The 23,409-nt window shown below is 45.4% G+C and overlaps 2 protein-coding genes and 1 long non-coding RNA gene across 9 annotated transcripts in view; 2 read left to right on the plus strand and 1 right to left on the minus strand.

Moving 5' to 3' along the window:
- RAB11FIP3 (RAB11 family interacting protein 3) overlaps positions 1–4,241 on the plus strand; it is a 95,066-nt gene extending 90,825 nt beyond the window's left edge. For all 3 annotated transcript variants that reach the window (XM_072982608.2, XM_072982610.2, XM_072982611.2), the window contains one exon: positions 1,180–4,241. In XM_072982608.2, the coding sequence (XP_072838709.2) occupies positions 1,180–1,293 (114 nt within the window). In that variant the 3' untranslated portion in view covers positions 1,294–4,241. The remainder of the gene's footprint in view (positions 1–1,179) is intronic.
- Positions 3,757–22,930, minus strand: LOC110089484 (uncharacterized). Of its 2 annotated transcripts, XR_002302232.3 has the most exons (5): positions 22,802–22,930; positions 20,762–20,839; positions 18,269–18,371; positions 16,338–16,447; positions 3,757–4,404 (listed from the first exon to the last, which is right to left on the minus strand). It is a non-coding gene; the product is annotated as an uncharacterized LOC110089484 (long non-coding RNA). The 2 variants fall into 2 exon arrangements; XR_002302233.3 differs by lacking the exon at positions 18,269–18,371.
- The window catches only part of CAPN15 (calpain 15), a 107,493-nt gene continuing 106,894 nt past the window's right edge, over positions 22,811–23,409 (plus strand). For 2 of the 4 annotated variants that reach the window (XM_078381501.1, XM_078381503.1), the window contains exon 1: positions 23,110–23,269. The gene's annotated coding sequence lies outside the window, so the exon portion shown is untranslated. Of the gene's footprint in view, positions 22,925–23,105; positions 23,270–23,409 lie in introns of those variants that run through there. The other 2 variants (XM_078381504.1, XM_078381506.1) reach the window with 2 other exon arrangements.

Consider the following 23,409-nt stretch of genomic DNA (forward strand, 5'->3'; position numbering starts at 1 on the left):
AAACATTGTTCATCAGTGATAAATATCTAGGTGCTTATTATGATGATTAATCTGTTTAAATATTAACCACTGTTACTTAAATGCATGCTAAGTTTTATCGGGCACCTGGCGTTACAACATCAGTTTCTAGAATGATTGCTTTATTATTTCATTAAGAAGGAATTAAGATGACTGGAGGATGGAACCCTGTCATGTTTTTTATTATGCTTTTTACTGGGATGTTTTCCTTGCATGGTGAAAGGCATCTCTCTGTCCTCACATGTAATTGTCTTTGGCTACGTGTTTTGCATTTAGCATGCTTTGTTTCAGAGATTGGTCTGAGAGAGGTAAACACAGGCTCAGTTAACGAGGTTGATTTCTGATTCCTCGCCTCTCTCTTAGTATATGAATGCCTTGGATCTTTGAGGAAATCCCTCTGCTGGGAGGAGTGTATGTTTTCTTTAATACAGTGGTGCCTCGCACAACAATGTTAATTGGTTCCAAAAAAAAACCCGTTCTGTGAAACATTGTTCTGTGAAACACCATTTCCCATAGGAATGCATTGAAAACCGGTTAATCTGTTCCAATTGAAACGGATTGTCGTCCTTAAGCGAAAATCCCCATAGGAAACATCATTGAGGGAAACGCGGTTCCCCAATTGAAATCCATGAAAGCCGACTCAATGCATTTGAATGGGTTTGCGAAGTCCCTTTTCGCTCCTGTAAAAGTGCCTTAAACTGTTTGAAACCTGTTTTAAATGCTTGCAACTGTTAGCCCACCTCCTGAAACCTATGCAAACTTAATTTGGTGTTGTTCTGAGTCCTCGTTAATTTTTGGTGATTTTTTGTTTTCTCCATTGAAAGCCACAGTCAGTGGCTTTCAATGGAGAATAAAAAAAATTCACCAAAAATTAACGACGCCTCAGAACAACACCAAATTAAGTTTGCATACGTTTCACAAGCTGGACTATCGATGCCAAGCATTTAAAACAGGTTTCAAACAGGAAAAGCCATCGTTGTGTGAATTTATCGTTGTGTGAGGCACTCGTTGTGCGAGGCACCACTGTACCAGCTTTGACTCTCATTTGCTCCTACATTTGAGAATCCATCACTGATCGTCTCCATGTGTTTGAGCAAAGTTAGCCATAGAAGAGTCGCCTTCTAGTCTCAAAACGTCCCTCTTCTCTCCCTCACCCAACAGCTCATGGAGGCAATTCAGAAACAAGAAGAAATCAACTACCGACTCCAAGACTACATTGACCGGATCATTGTGGCCATCATGGAAACCAACCCGTCCATCCTGGAAGTCAAGTAGGAGGCTGGGAGCTGCGGACTTGGCAATCCTAAGGGCACCACCTGGGGGTGATGGATTTGCTGCTCAGAGGAGGACACTGGCAAAGTCTTCGCTCCACGGAGAAGGTGGCACCGGAAGCCTCACGTTGGGCTTGGATGGTGGGGGACAGATCCTGCTTGGACCGGAGGGAAGAAAGGACCAGGCATCAAATCTGGCTGCTCTCTCTCTCCAATGGGTTTTGGAGCATTCCTGGCTTGTTTGGGGTAAAGGGGGCCTGGAGGGAAAAAAAAGGATGCCAGCTACAGGACAAGGTGTGAAAGAATAGGTGGGTGGATGTGAAAGCTCAGCCCGGGGCAGGGACGGAGCGGCCTCTTGATACCCATTTCCTTGCCATAAGCTTTAGGGTCTTTCCCACCCAGAACCGATACAGAAACGGGCTGGAAAGGGGAATCTGGATCTCACCATGGGGTAATAAAGGGAAGAGAGATCTATGCAAGGGTTCCCTGCCTCACTTGGCTCATGCATCCTTGCTTTATCTTCTCTCTCTGAAAGTTCTCCCCCAAAATCCAGGTGGGTTGTCCTCCTTAAAGCTCTCCACGTTTTCTCAGAGGTGTCAAAAGAAGCAGGAAAGGGGGAGCTGGGACTTCTCCCTTATTCTGTCCATGGGAGCTTTTGGTCCTTACCTGGTTTGGAAGCTTTGCGCTTGCGGAAACTTTTTTATTTTATTTTGTCTGCACCCAGCAGGACAGTTTGGAGGCCTCTGGTGCCTGCAGCGCTGTGTGTTTCCTAAGCCCTTTTTTAGTTTGGCCAGCTGCCTTAAGGGGAAAAAAAGGAAATAATTGATCTGTGTGTTGTCCATTAAGCCACGACTAGGGTTGCGGTCTGAGGGTGAGCAGCTCCTGGAGAAGCAGCTTCTTGGCGACACGACCAAGGATTGGACCAGTGACACATCATTGGGTTGAGGTGCCAATGGTGGCCGGTGGCAGCCTTCCCAGCCTGGCCGTGGGAGTTGGTCCACCCTGGTGTGTGAGCGGAAGGCAGCCTGGCCCGGCTTGGGAGTGGGGATGCTCAGCTAATGATACTCTCGTGCTGGAGGCCGAGCGGTGCCCCGTTCCCGTCGCTGCTGCTCTCCACTGGATAAAGCCGCCCACCCACTCCTTCCACCTTCATTGCACACCTTTTCTTACTTGAATGCACGTCTTTTATTTTCTCACCTGTTTGGGTCACTTTGGGGTGGGAATGACGAATATACTGACCTAATTAAAAAACAACGACAACTGGAGACCGTAGATCTCAAGGGGAGAAATTAAAGACAGAATTGATGCTGACATGGTAGAAGAAGGCCCTCTTGACTATGTGCTATTAATGTCAGAATTAAATGTCAAGCTTCTCTCTACCATAAAAAAGGGGGGAAGGTGAATTATACTGTACTTAGCATAATTGGACCACTCACTGAATTTGTATGTGTTTAAGAAGGAAGTGAGCAACGCTTCTTGTTCCTGCTTTTCTCCCCCTATCACCAGGCTAAAAAGAACCAGATCACTAGGTTCTTTTTTCTGTTTTCTCACCCATCCATCCCACATTTTTTGGGAAAATATTGTTTTCCGCCTTACTAAAAGGTGCCCTTTTTCCACTGGAGGGATTTTTCTTGGCCTTGAGGATTGGTTGTAAGCCCTCCCTTTTTCTGGGGCTTCTCTTCTTAACGGCACAACTAGGTAAAGGGAAAGTGGCATGGAGACCTATATTGGATGGCGCCTGCTGCTATATGAGGAGGAGGAAGCTCCAAAGGGTGTAACTGGAACTCCAAAGAAAGCTTTGATTCTGGCAGGGAGCAGGCCGTCTGAGCTGCTTGTGGCTGCCTCTTCTATCTCTTAAAGTGAGGAAAGGACCTCTTTTCCCTTCCTTCCTTTCGAAGCTCCTATGAAACAACCACACTACATCTAAGCATAAGAAATATGACAGCTTCTCTCATGCCTTCAGGAAGCGCCAGTGCACCTCGTCATTAAAGAGAAGCAGGATCGCCTCCCCTCTTCCTTGGCAGCACCAGGTGGTTGAGTTCCAAGACCCCTCATATACCGTGAAGCCTCGGCAAGCTTTTTTAAAAAATTGAAAATGCACAAAATGGAACACCTCTGATCCGAAGTGATGGTTAAGATGGGTGGCATTTGTCTGATCTTACAAAAGAGGGTTGGGCAACACCGGGGCCAGAGTTAGGTTGGAAATACATATATTTTTTTAAATTGTAATTTATCGGTTTCTGCTTTTGCCGTTTCTAAGTTGGTTTCCAGTGCAGGGAATAGAAACAGAGGGATTCCCGTGCAAGGAACTGCTCTTTCACTGGGCAAAACCCATAACATCCTTCTAAATTCAGCACTTCTGCCTGCCTCTCCCCTGCCCCTCCAGCTTGGAGAAAGGATCCATGTACTGTACATTTTCAAGAGGAATCGGGGGGGTGTAAATCAGTGTACACTGGGTGAGGGAAAGTTTTTCGTTTTCTACCTTGTAGAGTTAGGTATTTTTTATAGATTGAAGGCTTGATCAATTTTTTAATACTTCAAAGAAGAGAGCAATGTATCTGTGTATACACACACACAAAAACAAATCTATATATATATGTATGTATGTACAGTATATGTATGTATAATGTACAAATCTATAAATAATCAGATCTGCCTTTCTCAACTTGGGCACACACGTCTGTGATACAAACGCGCACTGCTCTCCTGGCCTCCCCGTTTGATCACAAAGAGGTACTGTAATGTAAATAGTCACAGGAGTTGGGGGGGTGCGTCGAGAACAAAAAAGTGAAGCACTGGCTTGCACACGGCTTTAATTTCCTGAGGAAAACTGTTCTTCCCTGCTGGTATGTGAAGGAATTTCCAAAAAAAAAGAGGCAAACAGAATTTGTCTTAACGGGTGTACTGATTCTTCGTCTGATTAAAGCCTGTTCCTGTCTCTTTGCTGGAGAACTGGCTCCTCTGTGTTCTTTGCTGGGGCGTGCTGGGTTCTCTCCTCTCGAAATAGGGATGGCGCGTCTTTAAAGAAAAAAGGGCCACCAAGGCTGTTGTGGGCCCGTGAGCAGCAGTCCACCAGGAATGGGACTTTGCTGGGGGCGCGAGTCTTTGTTCCTGCCTAGAAAGGGGGAAAAAAAGAGGTATGTTGAATTTGACAGTGGTCGGGACCTTTAACTTTAGAAAAATTAACTTTGGAGGTATAAAGAGGTGGTTGAGGAGCCTGGTGGCACGGTGGTTAAAGTGCAGTACTGCAGTCAATAGTCTGCTCATGACCTGGGGTTCAATCCCAGGCAGCCAGCTTGAGGTTCACTCAGCCTTCCATCCTTCCGAGGATGCTAAATTACTTAGCTCACTGGGGGCATGGGAGTGTGTATAATTACATCGTCAAGCACCCAAAGAGAGTTTTAGGCACTGTGGGGCGATATATAAGCAGCATGCTTTATAAGAGTGACTGTTTATTCCACTATCAGAGAAAACATACCCACGCATGAGTGTGGAAGTATGGAATCCAAAGTGATAACGTACAGGTAGGCTTTTATAGAAAACCAAAGACCAGTAACAAAAGTATAAGGGCATGGCTCTTTCAAGGAAGCATAGCTCAAGGTGTTACTTAGAATGATACATTTCTTAGCCATTAGCCTGGATGGTGATGAGCTTTATCTTCTGTTCGCAGGATCAGGAATGTCCTTGGCTCAGGACAGAAAGGAACATGATCACAGACTTTATTTGCTTAGAGCAGAGAAAATGCAGAGTCCATGTATATGATGGAACATTGTGCTTTTTCGTGTATTGAGTTTACATTTTTCCAGTGACACTGATGACACATTAACACACTGTCTCTATTCAATAGGTTAATATTGAACTGCAGATACGTATTGATCAGGGGGTAAAACACATTAAGTAAAATATGTAAATACGGGTGCGTGTCTAACATGCCTAAGCAAATGCACCAATTAAAAAATGCTTTTTAAAAGTATATAAAGGTCAGTATGGCAAGAGGGAAAAAAAGTTAATAGCCAAGGATGAAATGTGGAGGAGAATACAGATGGGATCTGGGGAATCCACATGAAATCAAGGCAGAGATACAGTGGACCCTTGACTTACAGACTTTTCGAGCTACGGACTTTTCGAGTTACAGACTTCTCTGGCCGCAAAATTTAGGTTCGACTTGCAGCCGGAGAATCGACCTACAGACCAGAAAAAAGCCAAAATGGAACAAAAAATGGAACAAAAACGGCCGGTTGCGGGATTAATCGGTTTTCAATGCATTGTGGGTCAAAGGAGATTCAACCTACAGACTTTTCGACCTGCAGCCACCGTTCCAATACGGATTAATTCCGTAAGTAGAGGGTCCACTGTATACGCTTTTCCCTGCACCCACAGTCATGGTGGTTTCCACTACACAGGCTCCGATTGGCTGAATCCATCTTATGAAGCCATTGTCATCTGCTGGGAGTTGAAGTCCAAAAAAGTAACATTTCCAAGCTCTTGTTTCCCGGTGGAGACTGATCCTGAAAGGAAGACCTGGAGCTGATCCTCCTGAGCTAGCAAATTGTGTTCTTTCAGCTGGGAATGGTGGATGTTGGGCTGCCCAGTTCAGGGATGGGAAAGTTTGTGGGAAAGGGTTAATATGTTACTAAGCTTAACAATTAGGCATCAGCATCATCAGCATTCAAAAATACCAGGCGCAGTCAATCACTCTTATAAAAACATTGACTGGTATTATATAACAAGATACAAGTTTTTAGCAAAAAGCTAAGTGTCTGTTCAAATATCGGCACAGTATGTATGCTGTTCCTAATATTGCCATTTTTTTTTGTAGCTCTGATGATGTGATTTCTGAGATCTGCAGCTGCTTATAGTGGTCTGTGAAGTTTCTTGATACTGTTCCCAAAGCCCCCAATGACTACGGGGACCACTGAAGCGTGTTTCTTCCAGAGGCGAGATGTTTTGATTGCCAGGTCTCTGTACTTTGTTAGTTTTTCCAATTCTTTATTTTCTTGGCAGAGTCGACATTTGCTGTTAGCCCTAATTCCTTGGATCTTCGCTTCCATCACATTGGTTTGGAGTGCTTTTCTTATGCAGCAAAAATCAAGCCTTTGGTTTCTTTTTCAGCGGTCCCCAGTTTCAGCCATGCTTAAGTTTTATTATTATAATGCTTTCTATCAATATTTCTCAGATGTTGTCCACGTATTGGTTTATTTTTGAGCTGTCTATAATTTATTTTTAAATGGTTGTCTCTTCTGTTGAGTCTCTGTTTCTTTTTTTCAAAATTTTCCCCATTTTCACTGCCTTAAGTAATTGTTCTCTACTTGTTCTGATATAATCATTTAGGCTTCTCCCCCCCTCCTCTACTATCTGCTGTATTTCCAGTAATCCACCACCTCCAATTTTTTTTCATGGTAAATATAATCTGTCCACATCACTTTTTGGATGTAGTGTGTGATGCATGTTCAGTAGTTTCCTTGTTTTTTCATCCAGTTCTTCTAATTCATTTTGAGTCCAATCTATTATTTCAGCTGGGTATCTAATTACTGGAACCGCCCATGTGTTTATGGCTTTGATTGTATTTTTTAAAATCCCAGTGTGGTGAAACATGCGACCCAGAAGGTGGTAAAAAGAGAGGACAGTAAAAGGAAGAAAAAGGATGGTCAAGTGGATGGACGGAAGCAGAACCACAAAACGTTAAAAGGAAAGGGGGTGGAGATCCCTGGGAGGACAGAGAGGAGGTCCGCCATGCAAGGTAGACTTGGCTGTATTGAGCCACAGCATCCCGCCAGGGTCTCCCTCCCAGGACCACTTTGTCCCATTCAGCATCCCCATCTTCACGCACCTTGGCTGGAACCAGGCTCTTTCCTTCCCACGGGCAGATGCTGCCCATGGCAGCTGGAAGGGCAGGGAGAAGTGGGAGCTGCCCGCTGTTGGCGGAGCTGGGGCATCAGGCAGAGAGATTCCCTTTCAAGTTGTTTAGCCATTCAGGCAGGAGGGATGGCTTGTACTAGTGGAGTGATCCGTGAAATATAGTTGTTGAATCCTGAATTCCAGCTTCAGGGAATCGGGGGTCTGTTTTTGCTGGATACCAGCTCCTGTTGGGATGAAGGGAGATGATCCGGCCGACTCAAGTGTGACAAAAGAGCCTCGTGGCGCAGTGGTTAAAACGCTGTACTGCAGCTAAAACTGTGCTCGCGACCTGGGGTTCAAATCCCAGGTAGCCGGCTCAAGGTTGACTCAGCCTTCCATCCTTCCGAGGTCGGTAAAATGAGTACCCAGCTTGCTGGGGGGGCAATGTGTAGCCTGCATAATTAAAATTGTAAACCGCCCAGAGAGTGCTTGTAGCGCTATGGGGCGGTATATAAGTCCAATAAATAAATAAATAAATAAAAGCAAGCTGCACTGGAAGGAAGATGTGAGTGGTGGAAACAGTGGGAGTTAGGTAACACTAGCAGAGAAGTCCGCCCTGCAATCCTCGTCCTACTCTGCAAGATTCCCAGATCCTCCAAAGGAAGGCCATGCATGCTGGATCTGCCCCTTTTCAGGTACTGTCTGCAGAGCTGTGCCATGCGGAGCAATCTTTTTAGTATTGGGTAAATCGATTCTGATTTGATCTGTATGGAGTTCAAGAGAAACCAGATGGGATCTTGTGAGGAAAAGGTAAAGACATTAACGCTAGTTGTTTGGGGAGTATATTATAGCAGGGGTCCCCAACCCCCAGGCTGCAGATCAGGGCCGGTCCATGGCTTTGGAAAGACCGGACCGCTGGGACAGATGAGCAGGTGAGCAGGTGAGCAAAGCTCCGCCTCCTGCCAGCGCCCTCCTATTAGCTTCTGATGCCGCGGCTGATCTAGCAGGTGGTGGAGCTTCCATTGCAGCTCACCTCCTGCTCGCCATTTCCTTTGTTACTGGTGTGGAAACCTCATCTGAGAGGCGGAAATGTTCCTTGCACAAGGAACCCCTGGGAAGCTTTGGAGGAACTCTGATTGAGACAGGCTGATCTAGGAGGAGATCTTACATGCTAGAGATAAACAGCCCAGGCACCCTCCATTAAAAGACAAGCCTTTGGAGTTTTTCAAAAGAAAAGAAAAAACAAACATGAATGCGAAGAACAGAAGCAATTATTCATGGCCACCATTTACTTCATCAAATGTGTCTGCACCGAAAACATCATTCTTAGTCACTAACCACATTGCTAAAGTGAAGAAGCCCTTCACTATTGGCGAAGAGTTGATCCTGCCCGCTGCCGAAGACACTGGCCGTGAACTTTTAGGAGAGGCTGAAGTTCGAAAGGTGGCACGTGTTCCTCTTTCAGCCAGCACCATAACTAGATGAACCGATGAAAGAGCAGAGGATAATCAGGCACAGTTGTCAGAGAGAATTAAAGAGTCACCATGGTACACGCACTCCAGGTGGATGAATTCACCAATGATGACAACAAGGCAGCGATGCTTGTTTTGTGCAATATATTTTTCAGGAGGATGTGCATGAGGATATGTTATGTGCACTTTTGTTACCAACCAACACAACAGCTACAGAACTATTTTTTTACATGTTTCAAATATTAGCAGATATTTTGAAAGGGAGTGAGCCAGGGCTTGCTGTCTCCCAACTGGCGCATGAGCATCAATCTCAGCTTTCGAAAGAGTTTGAGAATTACTTCCCAACAGCAAAAGACCCCAGAACTGGGAAGGAATGGATCCATGACCCATTTGAGAATAAGCCAGGTGAATCAACTTTATCCGTGCTAGAAGAGGATCATCTGCTTGAGATTGCAAATGACGGTGGCCTTAAAAGTATATTTGAGACAACTTCAAATCTCCATACATTCTGGATTAAACTAAAGTCAGAATATCCCAAGATATTGAAGCAGCCTGCTTCAATTTCCAACATCCTATCTTTGTGAAGTGGGGTTTTCTACTATGATAGCAACCAAAACAAGATTACGCAGTAGATTGGACACACAAAAAACCCCACTTCGGGTGTCATTGTCTCCCATTTCCCCCCAGATGGGACCGTCTAGTTGCAGGAAAACAAGCACAGGGGATCCCACTGATTCTGCATCATGGTGAGCGGTATTATAGTTTCATTATATATTACAGTTTAATGATCATAGAAATAAAGGGCAAAATACTTGTAATACATTTTTATGGTCTTGTAATTTTGTAGGTAATTTATAATAAGGCCCTCCTTTCCCCTTTCTCTCTCTTTGTTAGATGTCATCAATTAGGGCCTTTGGTCCGGAAGACGAAGAGGAAGATGAGCAGATCCAGCGGCTTGATAGGTACAGTAAGAGGAAGTGATGGGCCGGGGAGGGGGGGGCAAGACAGATGGACAAGCATTTATATTTATACAGAGGCAGGTGGGTGTTCACTCAGACGTGCCCTCGAGCCACCCAATTCCATTACGAACTCAGTCGAAGGACAGAAAAATACCCCCTGCTCCCAAATCACAAGTGCCTTTGCCCTGCTGCGCCTTCTCTTTCTGCCTGGCCTCAAAATTGGCTTATTTGCTCCTACTCATGCATCAGGATTCATTCTCCTGTTTTCTTTCTCTCCCTGCCTCCCTCCCACTGCCAGAGCTGGGCATTCACCAGGAAACAAAGTGGGTGAAAACCAATCTCCTCGTTCGCAGCCCCTGCAGACTCAAGGATGTGGCTTCCTTGATTGAATCAATCCGTCTCAATTTAGATTAGGGAGGATGCAAATTTGGCTGATATTTGGAGGAGTATATCTGAGGTTTTGTAGCACAGAAATAATGTAGGAGAATAAACACTGGATTTGATGATCCATTTGGGGTCCTTCCAACTCTGCTGTTCTAAGATTATTACTGGAACTGCTGGAGAGCCCAAGAGCTTAGAGGCTGGGAGTTCGATCCCCCCACTGTGCCTCTTTGACAATGACTGAACTCAATGAACCGTAGGGTTCCTTCCAGTTCTAAGATGATGATGATGTTGATTTAAAAAAAAAGAAACTTTCCAAAATTTGCTCTGAATTCAAAGTGCCTGCTTTTCTCACCTGAAAAGGCTTCCAGCACTTCTCCTGTTCTGGCAGTAGGTGGCATTGCTGAATTGCTAGAAAGTGCAGGATACGGCCGTCCTGCCAGTTAGAAGAGGTAGGACAACCGGCAACCCTTCTTCTGCCTGGGAGAAAATAAAGTGGCTGGGCTTCTGGACGTCAGCTGCTCACGACCCGGAAAAACCAACCCTGCTCTTGATGGCATAGCCCTCCCCCCCCCGGGCAGATTCCTGCTTTATGTTATAGTGTCAAGGGCTACTGGGGACTGACTTTTAAATATGTATATTGAATATGAATCCATTCCATCTGACCACCTAGCCAAACCCAGTGTTTTTATTATACTCGCAACTTGGATACAGGACACATTTTCTGTGACTGTGGAGGATTTCAATCAGTGCAGCATTTATGTGCATGCAAATTTATGCCCACCACACATACAAAAGATGATTTAACAAATGGCCAAGATAACGCTGTTGAACTGGCCTGCTTTTGGTCAAAAGTAGTCTAATTATCTTCGCATTTTAAATTGTTATTAGTTTAACCTGTGTTTCGTATACATCCATAGTTTTAAACTGTGAGTGCCCAGATAGGAATGAAAGAAAGCTGTCTGTCTCACACTTACGTCCTACCCTCACTTTGTATCTCATTCCCCTTAGAACACATCCCTCGCTATTGCCACAGTTAATCATCAAAGGTGCCCCAGGAGTCTGTCTTTCGCTGCGCTGTTAAAGGTATGCCTGCAGCAACACCCCATGGACCACAGGCCTGCCTGCCCTCAGCTCTGTGCGACTTCTCGAACCCTGGGCCTGCTCTGCTGTGAACACAGGGGTGATATAGTTTGATAATAATGCCTGCATCACGCATGGCCTTGATGAACCCCACTGCTCCTAACTGGGCTAGATGGAGAAATGATGCGAGGACATCATTTTCTCTGGCCAGCTTCGCTCGAGTCCTTTCCCCAAGCCCTTTCCAACTCCTGTCTGCTTTCCAGGATCCACCTGGTGCCAGCCGCAGCTCTTCATTACTGCTCAAATTTCCCTTGCGGCTTTGCAAAGTGGTGTTTATAACAAAATTGAGATGTAAGAGGCTGTCTTCAGAATAAGGGCTGACAGGGGGACACATCTGTGACAAGGTCCGGGGTGCAGGGACTGCCTTATTAATTTGGGCCAGTGGGAGAAAAGTTTCCTCCCTCCCTTTTGCCTAATGATGATTCATTAAAAATAAGACAAAATAAAGGACAGTGCAAGGGCTTAAGGCTTTATGGAGGTTTTGCCTTGTGAATGATGACTATTACATCTGTATTGACTTTGAAATCAAGAGGTCAAAATGTACAGGTTTTACATTTACATATTCAAATCTTCCCCTCACAGGGAATCTGGCCTTGACTCTTTTGCCTATCAATGTAGTTGATTAACAAAAACAGTGCACTTAAATTAGAAATTGAAAATACATCTTTTTTGGGGGTACCGTTCCCATCATCACGCTGCCAGTATGGGCTTTCTCTGATCTCCACTGGCTGTGGGACTGAAGCTGTTGTAGTCCCAAGAAGTAACTTTGCCAAACTTTCCTTTGTCGTCTTGAATACAACTGATGTGGACATGCCATGAAGCTCCCCCTGAAAAGAGTCTTCTTCAACTTGGGCTTTTTCTCAGAGTTTGAGAGAGAAGGTACTCTGTGTGTAGTCAGAAAATCATTTTGAAAAAGTTCCAGATGTGACTATTTGAGTGATATATCAAAACTGGGTTATGTACCTCATAGCTCTGGAATTCAGCACTAGTGTTATTGCTCTGCAGACAAAGGAATCTTCTTGTCCTTTCTCCCGCTCAGGGGATCATGGGTTCAGAGCCACTGGGGCTGAATCCCACTACCCAAACACTGATGCCTGCCCTGCTCACAGGACATGCACAGAGATGAAAGTTGGAGGTGGAGTCCTTAGCGACAAGATGGCTTGGCAGTCCTTTCTAATCCAACTGGATCTCCATAAGCGAAACCTTCCAGTTAAACGGGAGATGGGTGGGAAACCTAGCAATTTAACATCTTTGTCGCAGAGGGAAAAGTAGAGTGATGTAGGTTTTTAGAAAAGGCTTTGTTTTTCTCTTTTTAAAGATATCCCTTTGGTATTGGTTATGATTTTCAAAATTATTGTAATGAAATCATAGAACCATAGACTAATTAAGTTGGAAGGGGACTAAAAGGCCATCAAGTCCAACCCTGTGCTCAAGGCAGAAATCCAGATCAAAGGATATCTGCCAAGTGGTTGTCTAACTTTCTCTTGAATGCCTCCAGAGTTGGAGCGCTCACCACCTCTCGAGATAATTGGTTCCATTCTCCAACAGTTAGAAAGTTTTTCCTGATATTCATCTAACTTCCTGTAACTTGAGCCCATTATTGGATGTCCTGCACTCTGGGACGATCGAGAAGAGATCCTGCCCCTCCACGGGATGACAGCCTTTCAAGTCTTTGAAAAGCGCTATCATATCATCCTTCAGTCTTCTTTCCTCAAGGCTAAGCATGGCCAGTTCTTTCAGTATCTTTCCTCACAGGGCTTGGTTTTCTATCATCTCTCATTTAATTGGAATGCTTAATTTTCATATGGAAATGCAAAGTTTGTAATGTTGGCATTTCTGGCTTTATAAGTCAGCCGATGGATTTGGAGACTGGATAACATGTAAATTGCATGGTGATTGTATAGTAGGGTTTCTGCCATGGAAACTCACGGGGGATGTGTGTCAATGGTAAAACCACTTGGTGGCATCTAATAACAACTGGGGTGGTTGCCTAATTGTTTGTGACTCTTCCTAATGCTCTTTCTTGATGAAGCTACTTCTGCAGCACATGCTGTGCTGTTATCACAGAGTTTGGCACCTAATTTTTGGGAAAGAAGTGGTTGCATCCGTCATTGCTTTGGAAGAAGCCATCTCAGATCACAAAAGTAATTTCACTGTGTTCTGTTTTATTAGTGCTTCATGCTGCAGGCCAACCCCCCCCCCCCCCGGGGGGGATGATCAATTTTAAGATTTGTTCTAGAAAACATTTACAAAAATGCAAAGGAAAAAACAAAGCAACCCCCTCCCCTATCATTTAGGACTGGAAAGAGAGCAGCATCCAACTGGAAAACCTATTGGCAAAATGTCTCTGAAAGAGCCCTTTAAAAGTAACTTTTGAAGCTGTGGAAATATGAAATGCCGCTCATTTCACCAACAAAGGAACTTTGGTACTTGCCAATTACTTTTGAAATGCAACCTCATTTCACCATTGATACACCCCCTCAAAAGCAACTAGTTACACTTCAGTGTCTTCTTCCAGCTCTGGCTGTTACTTAATTGGACTTTGTTGTGACAGCAGGCAAGCCAAATGGATCCGCATTTTGCACAACGACAGGGAAAGGCAATGTGGTGTGAAAAAGATCCGTTTTCTACAGCTGCTGCCTCGCTGTTCGGCAACATGAGGGGTACTTTGTCAGAGCAATGCATGAGCGCAGGGAAACTTAACGGGATGGAAGTTGAAGTGTTGGTCCAAAATGCTCCACACCCATTTTAAATATTTATTTTGGCAGAGGATGGAGACTGGGGCTGAGTCCAAGCTCAGCCGAAGCTCTCCTGTCCTATAAACTGCATTTACTCTCTGCCCGGAATTGCCAAGAACTCCAGAAATACAGGTGTAGTGGAGTCAGGGTTCATAGGGTTAAAGCTCCAGGACTTTTGAAGCAGCAGCGACAATAACATCATCCAATGCTGCTCCGCAGGCTTCCCTGTCCCCTCTCAGCTGCTATCCTCACATTTATGGGGAGGGGAATGGACTTCCACGGGAGCGGTATGCAGTCTTTTCTTGGTGTAAAGCAAAGTACTGGAGCGTGGTTTTGTCTCATATGGGCCATTAAGAGCCATTAGCTTTACACAAGTCCTGCTGTTGGTTTGTTAATATGGACTGATTCAGCTACCTGCATTTTTGGACTCACCGGGGGGGGGGGCTGGCTATGGGAATTCTCATAATTAGCACCTGCATGTCCAGATTTATCCATATAGCGCCAACTGTGCCCCTGCATGCTGTACATACAAGATGGCAAGAGCCACGCTGCGTCTATGGCCAGAGACTGGATAGGTAACTCCTCTGAGTTCTGTCTATGGTTTGCAGCCCATTGCGCACGAAAGGGACCGAGGGGTATTGCAGCCAAGCCACTGACTTCACAGGACAGAGGGAGATGAGATGAAAGTGATGGAACTGGTTACACAGACATGCGGAGAACTGCTTGGTTACTGGTCTTTTCCATATCGGGGGGGTGGAAGAGTTATGGTAGTTAGGCCACCGGGCCTGTCTGGTACTTTGTAATTTCTGGTCCCAGTTTGTCTGCTTCTTTTTTTCTTTCAACTTCTCTGCTCTCAAGTCTTCTACTCTCTCTTCCCTTCCCCTGCAATCATGGCACCAGTAATTAGCACCCCTTGTAGAATTTGACAGTAAAGTATCTAAATGGAGATCTCCTTCCCCACACCCACACCCTGCTTGCTCCCATTTTCTTAAAAATCTGCTACTTGATAGAAATTTGAAATTCCCCTCGTGACTTAAAATGGTCATGCTTTTAAACATTCATTACAAATGCAGAATAGAAATGGAGACTCTCCAAGGGTATTGACAGGAAAGCAATTTCTTCCGAAATGCATAATTTTGAAATGCTTCGGTATGAAAGCCCTAAGCAACTTGGGCCATAAATGCTTCCAAAAACACTTTTCCTCCTGTATCCCACACTGAAGCCAGTCAGACCTGTAGAGCATGCCTTCCCCATTAACCATGGCATCTCCTCTTCTCTCCTGCTCTCAGCTTTAAAGGGTAGGAGTCTTTGGTGACTCCTCCGCTTCTCATTGGCCGACCCCTTTGCGAACAGACTCAGTTGTGTTTCAGAATTAGACCATGTAAGGATTGGTCTCTGAAATTTCTTTGGAAGGGCAGAAAGGAGAGCATGAAAAGGAATTTCAGAGGGAGACTGCAATGAGAAACAACTGAATTACAGTTCATCAAAAGTTCACTTCTGTTCATCTGAGCCTGAATGGAGACAATGGTTTTGTGTCCCACAGCACATATATATAAATTAACCCAGCACTGCTAACAAATTAAGATCATGGCCATTGGTCCTGTCACTTCCTGGCAAATAGAAGGGGAAGATATGGAGACAGTGACAGATTTTAGTTTCTTAGGCTCCATGATCACTGCAGATGGTGACAGCAACCACAAAATTAAAAGACGCCTGCTTCTTGGGAGGAAAGCAATGACAAACCTAGACAGCATCTTAAAAAGCAGAGACATCACCTTGCCGACAAAGGTACGCATAGTCAAAGCTATGGTTTTTCCTATAGCGATGTATAGAAGTGAGAGCTGGACCATAAAGAAGGATGACTGCTGAAGAATAGATGAACTTTTAAACTGTGGTGCTGGAGGAGACTCTTGAGAGTCCCCTGGACTGCAAAGAGAACCAATCCATTCTGAAGGAAATCAACCCTGACTGGAAGTACAGATCCTGAACTGAGGCTCCAAGACTTTGGCCATCTCATGAGAAGAGAAGACTCCCTGGAAAAGATCCTGATGTTGGGAAAGTGTGAAGGCAGGAGGAGAAGGGGACGACAGAGGATGAGATGGTTGGACAATGTCATTGAAGCGACCAACATCAATTTGACCAAACTCTGGGAGGCCGTGGAAGACAGGAGGGCCTGGCGTGCTCTGGACCATGGAGTCATGAAGAGTCAGACACAACTAAACAACAACAAAGCATTGCTAAGTTGGTTGTTTTATTGTTTCTCACTGCCATGGTGAAGGGACACTGTGTCTATTTTCAGGGCCTGGAAAAAATAGTTCTTGGGGCTACAGTCTTCAGAATCCTCCCTCCAAAAGCCCCCAAAGTAACTTTGCTAAGCTCTGTCCACCCCTCTCCATATATTCAAGCTTTAATTTGATTGTCACCATCTATACTTTGTGCTTTTAATTCCCCTTCCTTACCTCCCTATTTATAGTTTCTCACCCCACCACCTCTATTACCCCTAGTGTGTGTAAATACCTGTTACAGGTCATGTAATGTGATGGAGTGGATTCTATTCCTGGTTCTTGTTGGAAGTTTCAGATTTAGGCTTGTTTTTCACTGCAGACCAGAATAAGGCAGCCATCGTTCTGGAGAGGAAATAATAAGTGCACAATTGAGAAATGTCGGTTATAGGGCAAGGCAACATCTCAACTACAGTCAGCAGACCTAAGGGAAGGATTGTTCTGATTCATCACCTTATCCCTGCATGTTTCTGCTCCAATCAGGTCAAAAGCATGTGTTACAAAACTGAGGAGTTTCTGGGTGAGTAAGCAAGAGAAGTATTAACAACCAGTTTCAGCGGCTAGGATGGCACAAAGTCCAAGAGAAGGAGGGGGCAGGTTTCAGGCTACTTTAATCATAAAGATTATATTGCACACCAGATAAATTTCCATTCTGTGGCGAAAATATACGGTCCTGTCTATAAATCTCACAGGGGAAGGAGTTTGTCGCCCGCGTTGCTAAAGGAGGAGGATTCTGGCTTGACCCGATATTTCAGTCACTGAAGAGTTCTGGGGTTGTGTGTGGCAACGAAGAGGTGTGACGATGCAGTGAGGGCACAGGAAAGGCAGGGATGGTTCTTTCCACAGAGTGTGCAACTCATTTTTCTACATGTGTGCAGATTCCACACCCTAAATGTGCTTGCCAAAAGCTACCGAATAATTGGTAGAATCAGGAGTGTTATGTGCCTGGCAGCCCTTTGACCACCAAGGCTGGGAAGGAGAGTGATGAGATCCGCATTGCCTGGGGTCGGCCCTGAAACAGGTCTGTTGCCTCAGGTGGGTTTTGCAAGAAAGCCTGGCATCAAGACCTGACTATGATGATTTCTAGGATGTTTCTGGGTACCTACCCCCTTTTCTTATGTCTAGCGTGGTGAAGAGTCCTGCAAGACTCAGATGCTTCCCCGTTTGAGAGATTTTAGTGGTTTAATAAATGAAGCAACCCTTGTTTTTAAAGTAGAATCAGATGCTACTTTGTAAAAAAAAAAAACAGGTAATAGAAATGGGTTGCTAATTTGATTTCTTCCATCCGATGCTCTTTTTTACCTGCTGATCATATCATTCATGAGAGACAGTGGGTAGATTTTGTTTTTATGAAGTGGTAGAATCCATCCAAGCAGAGACCAAACTCAGAGGAATTGGGGGCCATTTTCTACCCGGACTCACAATCGGCCTCAAACCTCAGGTCGCTTCCGGAAGGTCATTTTCTGTTTTCCCAAACTCTCTTTCTCTCTCTAGTTGAGGATAAGAGAGAGAGAGAGAGAGAGTTAGAAGAGATTTGTGTGCCTACAGGATTGTGGAGGTGTGATTCTCCTGGTATGGAACAAAACAATGTGGGGCAGGGCGGGTTCCGCAGCAAAAAGGGAAGCCACACAATTCCCACCTACAATTGAAACCACACTGCTACATACCTGTGTTTCCCTGAAAATAATATATTTCTAACTCGGGTTTCTTAGAAGTACACATTCCAGAAAATAAACATTTTTTTTCAAGCCAAAAAACGATGTAGAGTTGCAAAAGCCAGAGGATAACAGACTTCTGATCTGCACATTAGTCGGGACCAGGTCAGTTTAAATCACAATTCATTAAATTCAAATTAATGAAATTCCAATTCAAAGATCCCCAGCCATATGCTAGGGTCACGCTACATTTCCCTCTTGTGTCCGTTCAGTTGATGCAAAACTGCTGCAGCCACCGCTAGACCCAACCAGTTTTCATGGAAGAGAATCAAATGGGCTATATCCCAGCCTTGCTTTCCCAGGTGTTTACAAACAATGCGGCACTTCTCAGTGGCCTGGATCCCATGGCCTTCCGCAGTTGTGATTCTGGAGTCCTCTTTTCTGTCTGGCTTGTCATTTTCTTTTGCTTTTGGCTTCGCTGCTGAGCAAATAACCTCGCAAAGTCATTTACCTTGTGCACTTTCAGGTAAGGGCATTTACTATTTCAAACCCCCAAACAGCAAATGACTTCATTTTCTTGTTTGTTCCTGATGACAGAAATTGGGGACAGGTGGCTGAAAAATAAATAAGAATAGCCACTCGATGTCCTGTAACACAGACATGCCTTTTCTCAAATGTCAACCTAGATATGCGCAAAGCTCCCACTGGAATATGATGAAAGGGTATGTGTTAGTGTGCGTGCGTGCAAAACATGGTCTTCTCAATAGGGGTTCCTTGGAGCACTGCGTCATGCCCAGGCTGAACATACAGTAATGCTAGACAGGAGAAGACATGGGGCATTTCCTTCCTTCTCACTCTTTTTTTAAGGACCCTTCAGAAAATTAGATTATTGAACTGTCGGATGGTTTGACAGAATGAGAAGATGATTGATGTAGAGACTTTAATAGCACAGCCACTGTTGTAATGGGCTCTCTCTGTGTGTGTATGTGCAGGAACGTCTCCCAGAGGTGTGCCCGTGGCTGGGTATGCTGCAGACATTGCATGTCCTTTTCTCTGTAGGACCTCTACTGCAGCTGAGCTGGTGATGCAGCCATCAGGTTTCTGATTGCAGGGACCAGACCCCAGGTTACAGAACGTATTTTCCAGGTCCAGATCATCCTCCCTCTCTAATTTCACACAAGGGGGACTCCTGGTCTAATTAAGGCAAGTCAGTTTTGCCACTTTAGCTGATAGGTAGAATAATCAATCTCTTGATACTTAATTCACTGCTGAGCAAACAGCTGCATGCTGCTCCTTCTCTGGACCTATGTCAGGCGGCACCAGACTTGAACACCTAAGCAAAAGGTGAGGGTAAGCCAAACAGGGAGCGTCTGGAAACCTACTTTCTGTATTTGAGGTTTAGGCAGCAAAATGAGGCATAGATAGGGCCTGGCTTTGTGAAACCCAAAACCAGCTGGCCTTAGAAGCTTCCATGCTCTCCCTTTCTTAACATAGAACTTAGACAGACAAAGCCATAAATAACCAGTCTAATTGAAACACTGTTACAATCCTTCCCAGTCAACCTCACTTTGTTTCCTGTTTCCCCTGCCTCAGATTTAAGATTGTATGCTTCTTGGGGCAGGCACCTGTCCTTCAGTACTCTGTAATGTGTTACATACATCGAATACAACAATAACAACATGGTATGAAATATATGGAGAACATATCTTCTTTAATAAGTAGATGGTAAACTCTGCCCCCCCCCAATAATTCTAATTAATATTGGATCAGACTGCAGTTGTAAGACATCAGTTGATAGATAGCCCAAGTTGGGTGGGATTCTAGTAAATATTATCTTTTTCAAATTTTTTTCAGACAGGAGAATAGGTTTACGGAGAAGATCTGTACCCCTTAAAGGTGCAGTTCTGCTGCTAAAAAGATTATTCATTAAATTTTTCTGAAGTACAAGCGCTGCTGGATTATTTCAGCCCAAACCACATGGATAAGACTCATGCTTCATTGCTGTGATGCTGTAATTACCTCTGGGTTAAGGAGCACCAAAGGACTGCCTGGAGTGAAAAGAAGAAACTGGGTGCCACATAATGCTAGATATTGCAAAACCAAAATTAATGACACCCAACTGCTCCCTGCAAACACGGAGGACCAGCATAAAGCTGTGCAGTCGTAGGATAATAACGTTCTCTCACAAGCTGTACATTTTAAGATTTCAGAAATAAGTTTGACTTGTTTTCTCAACATGTTGTCAAGGGAACTAGAATTGCCGCTTGGTTTTAAAGATGGGAAATGCCAGCATTCAGGTTTGCTTGGGAGCCCAGTCTTTCTCAAATATTTTTTTCTCAGGCTCCCCCTGCTGAGCTTCTTTTACGTCATGTCCCTTCCTAATCAAAAATTAATACATCATTTCATGCGCACTGTCAGTCTCAGGCAAGGCTGCATCCATGCCCATTTGTTAACTCCGGTACAAAGGCAGCCTTTTACACTAAAAGGAGAAGACAGCAAGGTGTAGATGATTTCCTCCTAGAACTGCACACAGGAAACTTACTGGGGACAATAGAGCAGACCTACGTTTTCCTCCAATTAGTTTAGTTTGACGGGATAGTGAGAAAACATTCATTAATATAGATCCAAAGTGAAGATCTGTCATTCGGGGTCACTAAATTTGGCGGTGTCTGTTTTCATGAACCTGTCCCTTCCCTGGAATGTGACACAGAAAGGGCACTGCCTGGCTGCTTGAGAATTAAGGAAGTAGGAACCAGTGGTATGGCTGATTGGCAAGAAAGATGCCTTGTGCTTTTTCTGGAGTCTCACACACAACTGCTCCATGTCTTTAAACTGGAGTCATAGATACGCAGAAAGATGACAAAGCTATTTAAAAAGGGTTAACAGTTTAAGGACCTGTTAGCTCTCAAATCTAATCCAGTTATGTTGTTAATAAATTGTGGTTAAAGTTAGGGGACAACAAAATGTTGCCAGAAAAAAAAATGCTTCATTTGCTTTCCCTTACCTTTTATAATTGGCCGTCCTTACTTTTTCATTATAGATGGAGACCAGCCAAAGTTCTAGGCACTCAAAACTCTGTTTCCTAGGACAGAAAAGGAACCTCTCATGTGGTTTCTTGTATGGGACAGAAGAGGGCCACACTCTTAATACAAAAGCTGTTCTAAAAATCTTTTCCAGGGCATCCTTATCACCTGTGGGTTTAACCATTTTTACTTCGTTCTACAAGACAAATAATCAAAGCTACCAGGTTTGCACTCATGCATTTAAGGTCTACACTCTGCACATGCACCAAGGCAGCATCTTTGATGATTGGTACAAAAGATTCCTAGGGAAAGTGTTCATAGGACTGCAGTTGGCCAACACTGTAAACCAATGCAGATTTACTCAAGTGTAAACCCTACTCTCATGAGAAGAGAAAAGACTCCTTGGAGAAGACTCCCTGGAAAAGACCCTGATGTTGGGAAAGTGTGAAGGCAAGAGGAGAAGGGGATGACAGAGGATGAGATGGTTGGACAGTGTCATTGAAGCGACCAACATGAATTTGACCCAACTCCGGGAGGCTGTGGAAGACAGGAGGGCCTGGCATTCTCTGGTCCATGGGGTCACGAAGAGTTAGGTTTTGAGTAACAAGAGGGTAACTCAGTTTAAATTTTACTGGCTGGAATCCTATTGGTGTCTGTAGTCGTCTTGGGTTACCTGATGCGGCTAATTGCTGCTAATTGACAAGCTGCTCATGGGACGGACTGCACATGGCTACACCTCTAGGGATAGTTGGGCTATATGTCGTTGGCAGAAATGGGGTGAGGCAGAAAAGCAAGTACTGTATTTCTATGCATGTATGTGGTGTTATGCAGAATGTCAATGTACTTCACAGGTTTGTCCAACACATCCAAATTCTGAAAGAAGTGTATTTTTACACTACATTCCCAACCTATATTTGTTTTGCCTATAATAGTGTTAACTCTCAAGTAAACACGCTTGGACTTGGAGCCATTGCAACTACTTTTTAACCTCCGGATCAGTTATTCTGGCTTTGGGAAAAAAAAGGCTTTCCTTCCAATTAAGCAGAGAGCTCCTGCAGCTATCTCTCTAGGCTAAGGCAGCTACTCCCCTGGACACTTATGTGTAGCTCATACAGTAAAATGGGACATGATTGCAGCCCTAGAGACAGACTTTAGTGTCTAGTGTTAAATATAGGTAATTAACGTTGTCTACACAGGAAAGTGGAGTCACAGAGGTGGTGTCTTCAGCCTCTATCAGTGCTAGCTCATGACTGGGGCACAGAAGTGTCCCTAAAATTCTGGGGTGAGTTACACGAATCTATCCCAGTCCACGAGCTTCCCACAGCCTTGATTGGATGTACTGGCAAATAAGGGCCAGGACTTGAAAACGGTGGTGCAACAGGAACAAGACGTACAAGTACACCACCAGACGAAAACACTGCATGGTCTTCGTTAGACCAAAGGGAAAGCTTGCAAATGAGTTTTCCCCAAAAAATAAAATTATATATTTTATTTTTTTTCCCCCTTGCAGGAGGAAGTCGAGCATTGATCCTTGGGGATCCCCTCTGTGGGATCGCCCTCTTTTTCTGTAATTCGAGACGCGATCCCCAAGGATCAATGCTCGACTTCCTCCTGCAAGGGGGAAAAAAATAAATCTGCTGATGGGGCATCAGCGCACCGAATCCCGCCTCGCGTGCTCCTCCAGGCGGCGCACCATAGAGTCCCAGGTGAGCCGCCGCACAGCTGCCGGCCAGATGGGGCGCGCGCGCAAGGGACCCTGGGAATTGTAGTCCGAAGCCTGCTGTTCCTCCGGAGGGTACGTGATCTCCGTCATCCCCTCCTCTAATCAGTCCCCGCAGGCTCTTCTTATCAGCCGCTTCACCGAGGCCGAGGGAGGGCCGTTCCGCCCCCTCCACACACACACTTCCCCCGCGGCAAGACCACAACTCCCTCTAATAAACTAAAGCTTCTGGAGCGCCACATCCGCTTTCCTCACCCCGCCTTCCCCCTTCCGCAAGGCCCTCTGGGGCTTGTAGTCTTACCCCCGGTATTCACGACGGCGCCGGCGTTTTTACCTCCGCGTCCGCTCCTCGCCTTCGGATGGGCCGCTACGCTACGGAAGCGGCGTAAGGGGCCGGTTCCTGGACTCTGTGAGGAGGAGCGAGGTGTGTGTGTGTGTGTGAGGTGAGGGGGGGGCGGCGGCAGCGGCGTTCTGCCTGGGGTTGAGGTTAATAAAATAAATAAATAAAAATAAAAGAGGAAGGAGAAAGGACACCTTTTTTTCTGAGGAGCCGGGGCGGGGAGGGAGGGAGGGAGGCGGGCGGGGTGGATGGGGGGTCAAAGTTACTCGGCCGCCCAAGGCGGGCTGTGTGTGTGTGTGTGTGTGTGTGTAGCTGAGGGAAGAGAAGTACTGAGGCGGCGCTGAGGCGCGAGACACAACCGCGAGCCGGTCGGGTCGGTCAGTCAGGCAACCGCCGCCGCCGCCGCCGCCAGGGCGTCCCTCAGCAACGGTCAGTGTCGGGCGCGCGACCCCCTCGCGGTGGGGGTGGGGGTGGGGTCGGTGCGGTGTGTGTGTGAGGGACTGGTACTGAGGCGTCGCGCGGGAAGGGCTGAGGGAAGGCAGACTCGGGTGAGGGGTGGGGGTGGGGAA

This window comes from Pogona vitticeps, chromosome 13, assembly GCF_051106095.1.
Source record: "Pogona vitticeps strain Pit_001003342236 chromosome 13, PviZW2.1, whole genome shotgun sequence".
NCBI classification, from domain to species: Eukaryota; Metazoa; Chordata; class Lepidosauria; order Squamata; family Agamidae; genus Pogona; species Pogona vitticeps.